Source organism: Nerophis lumbriciformis, linkage group LG10 (assembly GCF_033978685.3).
Source record: "Nerophis lumbriciformis linkage group LG10, RoL_Nlum_v2.1, whole genome shotgun sequence".
NCBI classification, from domain to species: Eukaryota; Metazoa; Chordata; class Actinopteri; order Syngnathiformes; family Syngnathidae; genus Nerophis; species Nerophis lumbriciformis.
In genome coordinates, this window is record NC_084557.2 from 22,734,697 (window position 1) to 22,751,884 (window position 17,188).

The 17,188-nt window shown below is 39.4% G+C and overlaps 1 protein-coding gene across 1 annotated transcript in view; it reads left to right on the top strand.

Annotated features, from left to right (window-relative positions):
* The window catches only part of b4galnt4a (beta-1,4-N-acetyl-galactosaminyl transferase 4a), a 397,542-nt gene that overhangs the window by 151,946 nt on the left and 228,408 nt on the right, over nt 1-17,188 (top strand). The window contains exon 2 of the mRNA XM_061970004.1: nt 3,569-3,681. Within this exon, the coding sequence (XP_061825988.1) occupies nt 3,569-3,681 (113 nt within the window). The remainder of the gene's footprint in view (nt 1-3,568; nt 3,682-17,188) is intronic.

Genomic DNA, 17,188 nt, shown 5'->3' on the forward strand with positions numbered 1-17,188 from the left:
TTAACATGTGCTCAATGTTTCCTTACCATTATTGCTATGTTGTCTATTACCATTATTGCTATGTTGTCTATTACCATTGTTGGTATATTCATTATTCCTACATTGTTGATACAAATTATTGTTACAGTGTAATAATTATTGTTACCTGTGGTAATGCCACTATGATACAACATCTGTATTATAATCCTTGAACAAAGTAACAGTAAAACTCATGTGAATAATCACTGAATGGAGAACTGAGGGTGGGATTAAATAATTTATTTTCTTCGCAATCCCTTTCAGGCAAAACTGGACAATCATGCATTACATACTATACATTACCTTTTGCACTATATTAATGTATATTATTATGTGCTGTCAACTTTGTACTTTTTTATGTCATTGCCTGAAATAAATAAAAAAATGAATGAAGATGCATCTTGTTGAGGCTTTGACACCAGCATTTATACTAAATCTGACCAACCTAAATTTATGAGCATGAACTGATGAAGCCTGCTCAGATGAGAGCTTAAACATCAACACAAAATGAACAGCCAAGTTGCGATTGATTGAATACCATGCGAATAATTATTCTATTGTATTTATGATATATTTCTATTAACCTATGCCATTTATAACCTACTCTATTTAAATCTTATTCTAAAAAACTTATGTACATAGTATAATTTTTGTGGTACAAAATTACTAAATTTGCCATCTCATGTATCTCACGTGTGCCTGTATGACAATAAAGCTCCTTGAATCGTTGAATCCTTCGCAGCAGATGGGCTCACCACATTAGGCTTGAGCTTTACAGCTAAGATAGGTTTGATAGAATAACAAGATCAAAAGCTTAGAAGTTGGAAGTGTCCCGCTGTTTTTGGCTCAACAACAGTTCAAGAATGAGAACAGAAGTTAGACATACAGTAGCTAGATAGGGCCTTACTTTGATCTGCCTGAGCTTTGAGGGACCCTGGAGGCTAAGCTTAGACCGAGCGTGACCAGTTGGACTACAATTGAGCAGCTTCCACAGCATGACTCTTGCATGTGGCTGAGACCCTCTTTAAAACTCCCTGCCACTGCAAGGTTCCTTCACTTTCATTTCCTGATATTACTTTTCTGTAAACGCTTGGGCTGCCTTTGTCCACAGTGGATAAGAGTCAGAACACAATGCATCTTTGCACAATCAGGAGGAATGATGGTCTAGCAGTTTGAAAGGGAATGCAATCTGAGCACCGCAATTTCCCCTGCCATTCCATTTAGTCAGGAAACTAGCGAAATGATTCCGATTCCAGTCAGAGTTTTTATCATCGTTTTCTTCAATCAGTGAAATTGCAAAGCTAGAGACAAGGAAGATGGTGTCCAGCATGGAAGGAAAAACTAATTATCAACAGTGATTATACATAATGAGCTCAATCCTTTCCTAAGATGTTCACTGTTTCTGCGGTCGGTTATATTTTCATCACTGAACTGTACAACGTTTACAGTCAGAACATCAGAGGAGTTTTTTAACCTAGTGTTTTTCAACCTTTTTTAAGCCAAGGCACATTTTTTGCGTTGAAAAAATCCACAGGCACACCACCAGCAGAAATCATTAAAAAAAACGAAACTCAGTTGACAGTAAAAAGTCGTTGTCGCAATTGTTGGATATGATTTTAAACCATAACCAACAATGCATCAATATAGCTCTTGTCTCAAAGTAGGTGTACTGTCACAACCTGTCACATCACGCCACGACTTATTTTGAGTTTTTTGCTGTTGTCCTGTGTGTAGTGTTTTAGTTCTAGTTTTGCGTTCCTATTTTGGTGGCTTTTTCTCTTTTTTTTTTTTTTTTTTCATGTCTTCCTTTGAGCGATGTTTTCCACATCTACTTTGTTTTAGCAATCAAGAATAAGAATATTTAAGTTGTTTTTATCCTTCTTTGTGGGGACATTGTTGATTGTCATGTCATGTTGGATGTACATTGTGGACGCCGTCTTTGCTCCACAGTAAGTCTTTGCTGTCGTCCAGCATTCTGTTTTTGTTTATTTTGTAGCCAGTTCAGTTTTAGTTTCGTTATGCGTAGCCTTCCCTAACTTTCAATGCCTTTTCTTAGGGGCACTCACCTTTTTTTTTTTTTTTTTGGTTTAAGCATTAGACACCATTTTACTTGCACACTGCCTCCCGCTGTTTCCGACATCTACAAAGCAATTAGCTACCGGCTGCCACCTACTGATATGGAAGAGTATTGCACGGTTACTCTGCCGAGCTCTAGACAGCACAGACACTCAACAACAACACATCATTTGCAGACCATAATTACTGGTTTGCAAAAAATATTTTTAACTCAATTAGGTAAAATGACATAATCTCCCACGGCACACCAGACAGTATATCACGGTGGCACAGTGGTTGAAAAACACTGGTTTTACCAACAAATCATCCACGATACCAAGGTTGGCTGTAAACAGTTGGTGCTGATCAAGGTCCAATTTCCTTAAGTTATAAAGATTACTTGACATTTTCAGCGACCTGCTCTTTTCTAAGTGCCATTTTAGTTCATTTTGTTTTGTTTTCGGATGAGTTAATATATCTAAAGACATCACTCTTAAGTGTGCACCCATCTTTCCTCTTTGATGCACACACACTACTTCCTCCATCCAATTCAGTCCACTCAGACTCTTTGTTAAGGGGACATATTGGAAAACCATTAGCTCTCATTATGCTTTATAGCCACCCGCTCTCCCCACCCTGTCTTTTAATCACAATCCATCCCTTGGTGTGTGTGTCTGTGTTCGTGCGGGCCATCCTGCCTGCCTGCACGGAGGTCTGTTTTCTATTGTGTCTAGCTGTATGCATGAGTGTGCACTCCATTCTCTGCAGTGAGAGCAATGAACCACTTTCGGTGTAATGCATCCCCTATAGTGCTGCCTGCAACCCCTTGCTTTTTATAAAGGTACCACATTTTATCGAGGCCCATCTGAACAGCCAACGAGTTGTCAGCCAAATAGGATCAAACGCAGTGTGATACAAATAAAACAGATTAGAAGGGAATAGGATATGGATTATATTGTTATATGAAGTCCTGATGGAGGTAAACATCCGTATTTGTGCCCACTGTGCCCTTTTAGCTTCAATTTCGCAGACTCGTAAAGTGTTCAATGTCTGTGGGGCTTTGATTTGATCATGTATAGGATTTCTGCCACAGAAATCTTATTTAATTTGAATTCAAATTATTTTCCCCATGCCAAGAAAATGTATTCATTGTGCACCACAATCCAATTTAAGATGATATACTGTAGTTCAACTACAGAGTATACATACTATTTTTAATGTCAGTTTCCCCACTATTATCATTTTTTGTCTCTCCCTTTTTCCCTCATATTTTGTCTGCTTTGTCACCTTTTGTCAATACTTTTACCTGGTTTAGCTTTATGGTGCAAAGGCGTAGTCCGAGAACGACAGCCTAAAATTATTATTGATCAAAGAAATGATGGCAGTAAAAATAGAATATTCAGGATTACGCTATTTTAGTTAGCATCGTCTTTATGCTAAAATAATATGAGGCTTTGTTTGCTGGCTTTTTGAGCTGTGTCTGTTTTTACCTTAGATGGAGAAAGACAGACGGAGGGAACAGACACCGGTCGCAAGAGGGACACTCGCTCCTCAGCTAGTCACCACAAGAATGAGGACACCAGCGACAGCAGGGAAGACGAGGCGGCGGTAAGTCTCTTTGGATGCATTTGCTCATACTCTTTTGCTATCTTGGCTCCTATTATATTCGTACCAAATAGGTTTCGTTTTCAGTATGTCTTAAGTCTATCCATTTATTCCAAGCTGTATCACTTATCTTGGTAAGCTGGAGTCTATCTTGTAACCAATGGACCGAAACACATATAGATGGATCACCATTCACACATTCACCGCTACGTTGCTTTCTTTAGGTGATCTATCACATAAACAGGGACGGCCCCTGGCTTAAACCAGTGGTCCCCAAACTACGGCCCGCCAGCGTCCATAATCCGGCCCGCAGTAAGTCCCAAGTTTAAAAAAAATTAAATATATACATATATATATATATATATATATATATATATATCTTTTTTTTAAATTATTATTATTATTTTAAATCTGTCCTTTCCAATCCATTTTCTACCGCTTGTTACTCTCGGTGTCTCATAGCCGCTCAGGCAAATCATATTGTGTAAAAATGCATTTTCCCATCGATAACGTGACATCATCGCGCTTGGAATATATATATATATATATATATATATATATATATATATATATATATATATATATATATATATATATATATATATATATGCCGAGGACAGATTTAAAATAATAATAATAAAAAAATATATATATATATATATATATATATATGTGTGTGTATATATATATATATATATATATATATATATATATATATATATATATATATATATATATATATAAATATATAAATATATATAGTCAAGGTTTCTGTGGTTTATCCGTTATACAGTGCTCAATACTGGGGTAGAGCGGAATATGCGTTAGGTCAGGAAAAAAACACAGAGGCTATTTTATCCCTACAAGCCTGTTTCGCAGGTTTCCCTGCTCTTCAGGGGATTTTATAATATATATATATATATATATGTATATAATATAATAGAATCCCCTGAAGAGCAGGGAAACCTGCGAAACAGGCTTGTAGGTTTGAAATAGGTCAGGAAAAAACACAGAGGCTAACGTGTATATATATATATATATATATATATATATATATATATATATATATATATATGTATGTATGTATGTATGTATGTATGTATGTGTATATATACATACATACATACATACATACATACATATATATATCTTTTATTTTTTTTATTTTTTTTATTTGTTACCCAATGCGGCCCCAGAGTCAAAAATTTTGGGGACCCCTGGCTTTAACAGTTTGCGGTTAAAGGTGCTGTTTGCAACTTCCTCATAGTTACATTTTTCAAAGCAAAAACAAGATCATCACTGGCTATATTATGTTAACATTAATGGTTTAACAGACCCCATTTGTTTGACAATTGTCTATTTTTCACAATAACAAAGTTTATGTAATAAAAATGATTACCGGCCCGAACAAAATAATTGGTGTCTACGGCTGTCACTCACCCGGTCTTGTCAATACGCATGCACGCGTACACAAAAGCAGTCCAACAGAAGCAACGAACAATTTGCAGTCTTGTTGTTGTTATCATAGAAGATACATTCAATGACATCTAACGTTAGCTATCTAAATTGCTATTATTATTGTGTTACATATGCACGTAATTACGTCATTAAGTACGAGAAGTCGTAAGAGGGCGGAATATACTGTGTAAAATACATTGGAAAGTTGGCGTGCTGTAGGCATCTGTGTAAATGTTGCAAACAGCCCCTTTAATTAGGGCCACGAACACTAGGGGGTTCACATGATCATGGTGATCGATCACTCGCTCTGCAGGGCTTTGCTTGTAGTACTTTGATGGACTTAATTGCCTCATGGATACAATTGTACTTTGTCTCTGCCAAACTTCTCTTCAGCGCTGAGTCAACATGTCCTCTGTAATAGTTTTAGTTCTGTTTAGCAGCAGTGTGGCCGTGTCAATTCAAAAACCCATAGAGATACAGTAACTGCTCATTTAGAATTGCATGATGGTGATGATGACTATGATGCAGGTGGATGGCGATGTCACATTGGCCGCGTCCAAGTGAGGAAGAAAGCTTTGTTTATTGGCACAGTCTTTTTGAGACACCTGTTGTTGTCGTCTTTTTATTATTTTCCTCCATTATGTAGGATGATTCATTGATCTCTGATTTTTTTTCCCTCTGGATCTTGGGTTCTGTGCCAGAAGCCTTCAAATAAATCCAAATGTTTATCACAAACACAGGCAGAGAAAACACACAGAGCTAAGCACAGCTACACGGAGCTGAGCTGACAACAAACAGGAGGCCTCTGATTGTGGCCGAGCCAATCAGCAGCCAGAACAAGAAACACAATGCTTTGTGATTGGCCGGCCATCAGCCAATAGTGTGCCGTGCACGATGTCACGTGGGAAAAGCAGTTTCACTTGTGACTGCTGGTAATACCATTTAAATACACAGAGTTATAATTTTTAAATATGCAATGCAATGAGACTGTAGTAACTTCTGTGGGCCCCTGCCGCATCTGACAGAAAAGAATAAAGTTCATATATGGTTTCAGACATATTTGTTTTGTTTTTAAAGGGGAACATTATCACAATTTCAGAAGGGTTAAAACCATTACAAATCAGTTCCCAGTGGCTTATTTTATTTTTCGAAGTTTTTTCAAAATTTTACCCATCACGCAATATCCCTAAAAAAAGTGCCTGATTTTAACCATCGTTATATACACCCGTCCATTTTCCTGTGACGTCACACAGTGATGCCAATACAAACAAACATGGCGGATAGAACAGCAAGATATAGCGACATTAGCTCGGATTCAGACTCGAATTTCAGCGGCTTAAGCGATTCAACAGACTACGCATGTATTGAAATGGATGGTTGTAGTGTGGAGGCAGGTAGCGAAAACGAAATTGAAGGAGAAACTGAAGCTTTTTTTTTTTTTTTTTTTTTTTTTTTTTTTTTTTTCTAAACGATAAATGGGTTATACTTGTATAGCGCTTTTCTACCTTCAAGGTACTCAAAGCGCTTTGACAGTATTTCCACATTTACCCATTCACACACACATTCACACACTGATGGCAGGAGCTGCCATGCAAGGCGCTAACCAGCAGCCATCAGGAGCAAGGGGTGAAGTGTCTTGCCCAAGGACACAACGGACGTGACTAGGATGGTAGAAGGTGGGTATTGAACCCCAGTAACTAGCAACCCTCCGATTGCTGGCACGGCCACTTTACCAATTTCGCCACGCCGTCCCAATTGAGCCATATCGGTTTGAACCGTATGCAAGCGAAACCGACGAAAACGACACGACAGCCAGCGACATGGGAGAAAGCGAGGACGAATTCGGCGATCACCTTCTAACCAACGATTGGTATGTGTTTGTTTGGCATTAAAGGAAACTAACAACTATGAACTAGGTTTACAGCATATTAAATACATTTGGCAACAACATGCACTTTGAGAGTGCAGACAGCCCATTTCAGGCGCGCTAAGAACATATATTTTTCCACGATTTCAGCACTCAGGTTAACCATACCTAAATAGACACAAAATACTGCATTACAAAAGACTACCCGAATGTACTCGAATGATTGAAAAAAATTAATGTTTTTAAGCTAAATTATTGGTAAACACAGTTTATGTATAATAATTTATGTAAATTACGAGTAATGAATAAAGTTTTCATCAATTAATATATTCTATAGACATACCCTCATCCGCTCTCTTTTCCTGAAAGCTGATCTGTCCAGTTTTGGAGTTGATGTCAGCATCTGCTTTGAGTGTCGCAGGATATCCACACATTCTTGCCATCTCTGTCGTAGCATAGCTTTCGTCGGTAAAGTGTGCGGAACAAACGACTGACCATTTCGTCGGCTTTCCCCACAGCCTCGTACTTTGAACAAATTTCGTCCAATTTCTTGCCACTTTCGCATCTTTGGGCCACTGGTGCAACTTGAATCCGTCCCTGTTCGTTTTGTTACACCCTCCGACAACACACCGACGAAAGTGAGAAAATGGCGGATTGCTTCCCGATGTGACGTCACGTTGTGACGTCATCGCTCCGAGAGCGAATAATAGAAAGGCGTTTAATTCGCCAAAATTCACCCATTTAGAATTCGGAAATCGGTTGAAAAAATATATGGTCTTTTTTCTGCAACATCAAGGTATATATTGACGCTTACATAGGTCTGGTGATAATGTTCCCCTTTAAGGTTTTTTACTCACTTTTTGCAAAGCAATTATGCAAATATGCCACTGACCCTGTCACTCTTGCCCAATGCGTAACAATGTTTAGAGCTAAGCTCAAGTGTTTTGCCCACTCCATAATCAACTATGTAAACAGTTTGATTAAAGTGTCTGTTTAAAACATGTTTTTATCAATGATGACACAATGGATAAGATTGTAAGATTGTCTTTACACAAGGCCATATCCACAGAGCACTAATCCACGGTTTAAGATGAATCCCAAATCTTTAACCCAAATTGTTTTGTCATCGTGTGGCTGTTAAGCAGCCCAGAAATATTTCATTTTTTTCATATACGGCATTCATCTTCAAAATTGATTTGAACCAACAATGAATGAAATGTGCATGAAGAGAGAAGGGTCTGGAAGGAAAGATGACAGGGTTTTCAAGGGAAATATATACCTTATACCACTCTGGGCTTGCCCTATTCATGGCCAAGTAAATAGCGGCGCTCAATATGGGTCAGTGGTGAGGGCTTTTGCTGTAAGAAGTTAGGAACTGTGCTGAAGAAGCAAAATGCGCCAGGACGAAATTCTATTTAAGCATTTTACATGTGTCACTTCATCAATTCACCCCAAAATGGCTGCCTCATATAAAGATGACCGGAGCGGCAATATTCGTAATAATTCTAACTTCGAAGTTTGTATGGATTTTTTTTTTTGGGATGATTTGTAATTTTGAAAATCAGGCGCACCCTAAAGGGGAGAAAGACTGAGTCAGAACCTGTCAAACAGAGACAGAAGAGCAGAACTGGCACTCAAAAACAAAATAAAAAGAAGATTTGTCGCTGATTTTAAATTTCAAGCCCTCTTCTACTGATGTTTTCTTCAAGATGCTTGAGGAAATGCTGAAAGAGCATGAGAAAACACAGGCTATGGTGTGTTTGGAAGAGGAGATGGAAGAGCAGGGATATCCGGAAATGACAATTACTTTATTTATATTTTATTCTTTGCTCATAATGTTTACCATGTCACGATTGGGTCGCATCTTTATGCGGGGTCGTTCTCCCAGGAACGCAGACGGACCACTCCGGACAAAGCGTTCAGGTAAAAACATGATTTATTCACAAAAATAACGGGAAGTACCAAAAAACAGAAAACAAGCAAAAGGAAAAAGTGCCGATCGCACTGGATGCTAAACTAACACTTAGCATAAACTATGGACGAGAAAAACTTAATAACTGTACATGAACAAACAAGACTTATGGAGCAAGGCATGAAGCAAACAACTAGAGACAAGGCAAAACTCACGTAACAGGTGCTTGTAGCAAATAATGACGCCAGACTGACTGACCGGCAAAGGCAGGCTTAAATAATGCCTCTGATTAGTGCTCGGGTAGCAGGTGAGCGGCCGAACATTAATCAGAGACAGGTGAACATAATGAGCAACCATGGCAACCAAAACAAACTCAGGAGGTGCACAAACAGGAACTAAAGGAGTCCAAAACTAATAGAAAACACAAAAACATGATCCGGACCAAGGATCATGACAAACCATATCAGTTTTAAAGTAATCATGGACCAGGGCAACACAAGCATTCAATGAATTTGTCAAAATAATACTTATATATATTATATTATAGGTGAGAATTTTGAGGCACCTCATAATTTGATTACAATTACGATTCACGGGCTCTGATTTGAATTTAAAATCGTTAAAAATTAATCAATTATTTATACATCTACAATGTTATTTTGCATATTATTATTATATTGTATATTTTAATATTCTGTTTATTATTATTATATTCTCAATGTATTACATGTAATTATTAATCATATTATTGATATGTAAACATGTATTTTGATCATTTTAGATACTTTTCAATACTTTTCAAAATAAAGGGGGCCACAAAAAAAAAATCATTATTGTATTAAATACTGCCAACTGTGAATGGATGTTTTACGCTAGCGAGTTATGTTTTAAAGCAGTGGTTCTCAACCTTTTTTCAGTGATGTACCCCCTGTGAACATTTTTTAAATTCAAGTACCCCCTAATCAGAGCAAGGCATTCTTGGTTGAAAAAAAGAGATAAAGAAGTAAAATACAGCACTATGTCATCAGTTTCTGATTTATTAAATTGTATAACAGTGCAAAATATTGCTCATTTGTAGTGGTCTTTCTTGAACTATTTGGAAAAAAAGATATACAAATAACTAAAAACTTGTTGAAAAATTATTATAAATAAAGATTTCTACACATAGAAGTAATCATCAACTTAAAGTGCCCTCTTTGGGGATTGTAATAGAGATCCATCTGGATTCATGAACTTAATTCTAAACATTTCTTCACAAAAAAAGATATCTTTAACATCAATATTTATGGAACATGTCCACATGTCTCAGCTGCATTACTGCTACGCTTTAACCAAGCCTCCATTGTTTTCTACATGGATAGTTGATTGACAGTTGGTGCCGTGTGGCACCGCCAGGTAGGGTAAACCATCATGGCATGGGGGAAACTCTGGGATTATGGTAATGGATGGAATAGACTACTTGATTTGATGTTCAGTTTATGAACTTACATTCATATTTTGTTGAAGTATTATTCAATAAATATATTTATAAGGGATTTTTGAATTGTTGCTATTTTTAGAATATTTAAAAAAAATCTCATGTACCCCTTGGCATACCTTCAAGTACCCCCAGGGGTACGTGTACCCCCATTTGAGAACCACTGTTTTAAAGCACTGCTTGCAAAGCAGCCCTTCGGTGTTTAAAGCTTCACCTTTAATTTTATTTTTTAAGCCAAAATGCGTCCATTCTCCTTCTTCCGTCTTTTAGCATGTTTCTGCTTGTAAGTACTCTGTGTGTGTGCGTTGCCTATTTTGCACCTCTGCTTGTTTTACCAACAATGTCACGACGTGACGACAGAGCGCTGTTATATCCGTAAAAAAAAAAGTACCGGTATTACTCCGAAGTATTATATTACAGTTTTTGATTAATTAGTAACGCGATACTGAATTAGTACCGGTATACCGTACAACACAGTATTGCGTCATGTCTGTTTTTTTAAGGTAACATGCACACCTACTTAGTGGCCTAGTGGTTAGAGTGTCCGCCCTGAGATCGGTAGGCTGTGAGTTCAAACCCCGGCCGAGTCATACCAAAGACTATAAAAATGGGACCCATTACCTCCCTGCTTGGCACTCAGCATCAAGGGTTGGAAATGGGGGTTAAATCACCAAAAATGATTCCCGGGTGCGGCACCACTGCAGCTCACTGCTCCCCTCACCTCCCAGGGGGTGAACAAGGGGATGGGTCAAATGCAGAGGACAGATTTCACCACACCTAGTGTGTGTGTGACAATCATTGGTACTTTAACTTAACTTAACTTTAACACAGCATAGATATATTTTATGGTAGACTTAAACTTGCTGCCTGCTAAGTGATAAAATAAATAAAAGTCTCTACTTGTCGAGCAGGGATCCTCCATTTAATTTATGTGCCCTCTAAAACCACCAAATTTTCAGACACTTTGGTCCCAGTCGCCATAAACTTGCGTGTGTTGTCTATCTGCTCATTCATATCTATGGCTGACGGACGTGTGGGTATTTTTGTTTCTCCTGACTTTTTAATCTACTTGCTAATTTCCTTATCTTATCTGCTCACTTTCTGCTGTAACAAGGTTACTGTTAGCCTTCTGTTGAAATGTACAAACCATTTATTTGTTTTTTGTTTCACATTCATATCCCATCCTCTCCTCCTCCCTCCTCCGTGTTTGTCCACGCTAACCCAGCTAACCCTTAATGTTAAAAGAATGTTAGGTAATAGTTCTCCCAGAGTTTAGAACCAAACCTGGTTTAATAGGGCATTAATGCCGCATTTTAGACCATCTGCATTACATACCTTAATAATTGATGTTTGGACATTTGTCCATCAATTCATGAATCGTCCACGATGTAATCGTGATATATCGGACAATCGATAATTTTTTCCACCTCTAGTTTTACATGCCTTTATCCACACTGTCTATGCAGGGAAAAGAGCTCCAGTTCTGTAGATGACATCACACCAAGAAGGTGCGGCATATCAAGTTTGGCGATAAAAAGGGGGTTAATATTTAGTTATATACTATCCATCCATCCATCCATCTTCTTCCGCTTATATGAGGTCGGGTCGCGGGGCAGCAGCCTAAGCAGGGAAGCCCAGACTTCCCTCTCCCCAGCCACTTCGTCCAGCTCCTCCCGGGGTATCCCGAGGCGTTCCCAGGCCAGCCGGGAGACATAGTCTTCCCAACGTGTCCTGGGTCTTCCCCGTGGTCTCCTACCGGTCGAACGTGCCCGAAACACCTCCCTAGGGAGGCGTTCGGGTGGCATCCTGACCAGATGCCCGAACCACCTCATCTGGCTCCTCTCGATGTGGAGGAGCAGCGGCTTTACTTTGAGCTCCCCTCGGATGACAGAGCTTCTCACCCTATCTCTAAGGGAGAGCCCCGCCACCCGGCGGAGGAAGCTCATTTCGGCCGCTTGTACCCGTGATCTTGTCCTTTAGGTCATAACCCAAAGCTCATGACCATAGGTGAGGATTGGAACGTAGATCGACCGGTAAATTGAGAGCTTTGCCTTCTGGCTCAGCTCCTTCTTCACCACGACGGACCTTAGTTATATACCAATTACTCAAAAAATAATTGATATTATGGGAAATGACGGCCGCACTCATTTTCAGGAGTAAAACATACACAGACATAATTTTTGAGTTTTGGGCAGCACGGTGGAGAAGGGGTTAGTGCATGTGCCTCACAATACGAAGGTCCGGGGTTCGATCCTGCGCTCGGGATCTTTCTGTGTGGAGTTTGCATGTTCTCCCTGTGACTTTGTGGGTTCCCTCCGGGTACTCCGGCTTCCTTCCACCCCCAAACACATGCACCTGGGGATAGGTTGATTGGCAACACTAAATTGTCCCTAGTGTGTGAATGTGAGTGTGAATGTTGTCTGTCTATCTGTGTTGGCCCTGTGATGAGGTGGCGACTTGTCCAGGGTGTACCCCGCCTTCCGCCCAAATGTAGCTGAGATAGGCTCCAGCGACCCCTAAAGGGACAAGCGGTAGAAAATGGATGGATGGATGGATAGACGGTCATCTGAACGCTATGAGTCCTTTCTTAATATCCATCCATCCATCCATCTTCTTCCGCTTATCCGAGGTCGGGTCGCGGGGGCAGCAGCCTAAGCAGGGAAGCCCAGACTTCCCTCTCCCCAGCCACTTCGTCCAGCTCCTCCCGGGGGATCCCGAGGCGTTCCCAGGCCAGCCGGGAGACATAGTCTTCCCAACGTGTCCTGGGTCTTCCCCGTGGCCTCCTACCGGTCGGACGTGCCCTAAACACCTCCCGAGGGAGGTGATCGGGTGGCATCCTGACCAGATGCCCGAACCACCTCATCTGGCTCCTCTCGATGTGAGCTCCCCCCGGATGACAGAGCTTCTCACCCTATCTCTAAGGGAGAGCCCTGCCACCCGGCGGAGGAAACTCATTTCGGCCGCTTGTACCCGTGATCTTGTCCTTTCGGTCATAACCCAAAGCTCATGACCATAGGTGAGGATGGGAACGTAGATGGACCGGTAAATTGAGAGTTTTGCCTTCCGGCTCAGCTCCTTCTTCACCACAACGGATCGATACAGCGTCCGCATTACTGAAGATGCCGCACCGATCCGCCTGTCGATCTCACGATCCACTCTTCCCTCACTCGTGAACAAGACTCCGAGGTACTTGAACTCCTCCACTTGGGGCAGGGTCTCCTCCCCAACCCGAAGATGGCATTCCACCCTTTTCCGGGCGAGAACCATGGACTCGGACTTGGAGGTGCTGATTCTCATCCCAGTCGCTTCACACTCTGCTGCGAACCGATCCAGCGAGAGCTGAAGATCCTGGCCAGATGAAGCCATCAGGACCACATCATCTGCAAAAAGCAGAGACCTAACCCTGCAGCCACCAAACCCCTTTCTTAATATGCATGAGTAAATGTTTGGTTTCTCAACCCTGTGCGTCTTGCTGCCCAATCAAAGTCTGTCTTCTTACTTCTGCCTATTCTCCCGAGAGCATTTATAGAGGACATTCGTGTTTTGTTTTCTAAAATGTATACCTGCGACAGAAGAAATAGACCAATCCACTGCAAAGGACACTGTTTTTCAGGAGGATATGTGCAGATGACTTACATACACACACGTGTATTTACATACTTATGTACACACATCCTGTATCTTTCTCTCAGGTTGGCAGCTCACAATATCAGAGATTAAAAATTAAATGTGAGAGTATTCCTGTGTGGTCGGTCTATTTTTGAAAATGTCAGTGCCAAAAGTCAACACAGTTCTTGTTCTAGAGCCTGAATGTCATATAGGTTCGAGACCAAGCACAGGAGAAGTGAGAAAGGGAGAGAAACAATGTTAGGAATGATTCAGTGTGTTTAATGTACTGTTATGTGGGTCAGGGGGACAGAGCCCCTATCCCTTGTTTGCCTGCCCTGTTAAGTTCCTCCGGTATGCTCCACTAGTAGTTTGTGTTAGACATGTCCAACAATGGAATCAAAATGGCTTGGGTGACAGCAGTGATAAACACCCAGGGGCAGCAAAGAGTGACATATTGAAAGGTATGCAGCGTGTTCAGAGCAAAGAGCAGTTAAAGATGAGCAGCTCCATCTTTGTTGAGGAAGTAATGACATCCCAGACGCAAATATTTGATTTTGAATTCCCTTGCGAAAAATGATCTACAGTATGTCAAAAAGCTGTTTTTACAAAACTGAAACGTTTGTCACCGTGCTAGTCTCACCAGCATCTGGTGTTTTTATGTTTTGTGGCTGTACCCTGACAAAACCTAACCTCATATCTATTCCATTTATATATTAAGATTGTACATAACTTAATCTGATAAGATAGAGACGAGCGAGCTAGTGTATGAACATAATAAATTGGGTTTAATAACTTTCATAAAAACAGTGTAAATGGATCAGATATAAATGAACATTACAATAGTTAGTCTGTGGCTTCTGACCCTGCATACACAGAACATTTCATTCAAATCACACACACGTTGATATGTTTTAATACTTTTGAAATGGCCTTAATTAGGGATGTAATGATAAACTGAAAACAAACCTCCCGACAGTTAGTATTACTCTTTTATTTTTAAGTTATTGAAAAACTGTGATTAATATCCGCACTTTAATAAACTCATGGACTCGCCAGCTTAAATGCTAACATGAAAACAAGAGACATTAACATCTCTCTTTCTTGTAAACTTATGTGAACACATTGCTGTCTTACCAACTAAGATATTCAGAGTGATTGTTCTATACTTAGAGTAATACGAAAGGGCAAGTGTTTCTACGGTTTGTTCAAGGACTGCTGAACAGAGTATGACGCCACAACGCATGGCAGAAATAATAAATATTAATGAAATGTGTTTTGTGCACTTTTCAGTTTTCAATGAATTTTAAAAGTTCAACAGTACAAACTAATATTTAAAACAATAAAACCTTAATCATTAAAACAGATAAAACACTAAGACTAAAACACTGTCTGTGATGATCCGTTGCCCGGTTAATTTTTTGTTTTAGTTTAAAGACTCTCTTAGTTCTGTTTCAGCGCCCCTGGGTTTGCGTTTTCTTGGTTGCCATGGGTGCTGATTATTTTCACCTGCCTCTGATTAGTGTTCAGGACCCTCACCTGCTCCCGGGCACTAATCAGAGAGCTATTTATTTCTGCCTTTCGCCACACTCTATGTGGCTGTTTTGTTTGCTTTACGCAACAAGTTACGATTGGTGAATCCTACGTCTTGTTTCTATGTTTAGCTTTCCCATAGCTTCCCGTGCTATCGGCACACTTGTTCTATTTTTGTTTGTTTTCCTGTCTGATTTATGGAACATAAATAATTGTCCTACCTGCACACTGCTTCCGTAGTTTCATCTGCATCTTGGGGAAACGATCCGTGCATTAACATGCGACCCGACCGTAAAACTATCAGTGATGCATAAGAAACAGAAATCATGTAAAATAGCGTGTTGTTGTTTTTTTAGAGAAAAAAACTAATTTAACATATATACGCATGTACAACATTGATTGATTGATTGAAACTTTTATTAGTAGATTGCACAGTTCAGTACATATTCCGTACAATTGACCACTAAATGGTAACACCCGAATAAGTTTTTCAACTTGTTTGAGTCGGGTTCCACGTAAATCAATTCATGGTAACACTTAAAACTTTTAGTAGATCCGTATGTGGAATTCAATTATGGAATAGATTAGGCAAAGAAATGAAACAATGTAATAATATAATCAAATTTAAGAAACAGTCCAAACTCTGAGTGTTTACAAAGTACAAGGAAGAAGAATCCTGTTAAACATCTTGAACCTTATTAAAAAAAGGAGAACGTCTCATTAATCTCATAATGTGAACCATACATTACTTAACTATTTATTTAAGAGAAACATATTTATTGTTTTGTGTATCTAATAATTATTGACTTACTCATTCGTCTACTTTATGTACTTACTGATTTGTGTATATATTTGTTGTTATTGAATAAGTAGTAACACATGTATTAGTAATTGCTAAAATAGGAAAAGAGGTAGGATTAAATAAGATTGCTTCTTCCTGCTTCTTTTCAGACATGCTGTATGGATTATGTTACAATGCTAATGTTCAGAATAAACTAACACCATAACCAAAAGAAAAGTGAGAAGTAAAATGATACAATGTGCAATTCTCAGTGTAAAATAGGGAGTAATCAAGAAGGTTGATTTTAGTGTTGAATAGATCAACCAATGATTTGCAACCTAATTGGTCTTACATAGTTTGCTGTATAGTGAGCTCCTAATTTGGAACAGGTATGACATACAGTGCAGTACATACTGTGCTGTAACTCAGTAGAAATGTACATACAGTACCTGTTCGTTTTGTCTTTTTACCCTGTAAAAAAATGTCCCTGGGTTTTTGTTTCCATAGTTCTGCGCCTTTGTTTGGTGGCTGTAGTTAGGTTCCTTTGAAGACACAATGTAGTATAATGTTTGAATAATTTCTTACACGCTTGGAGAAATTAAACATTAACAATATAAGGAGTCAGTTTCACGAATGAGCTTTTATGCACAAACTAAAAAGTTTCAAGGATTTTTTTCAAAAAGCTGTGATTTTTTTTCAGCACTACAATGTTGAATAACAATGAAAGATTGAGGACTAGGTATAAACATCCATCCATCCATTATCTACCGCTTGTGCCTTTCGGGGTCGCACTCGGGCGGAAAGCGGGGTACACCCTGGACAAGTCGCCAACACAGATAGACGGACAACATTCACACTCTAGGGCCAATTTCGTGT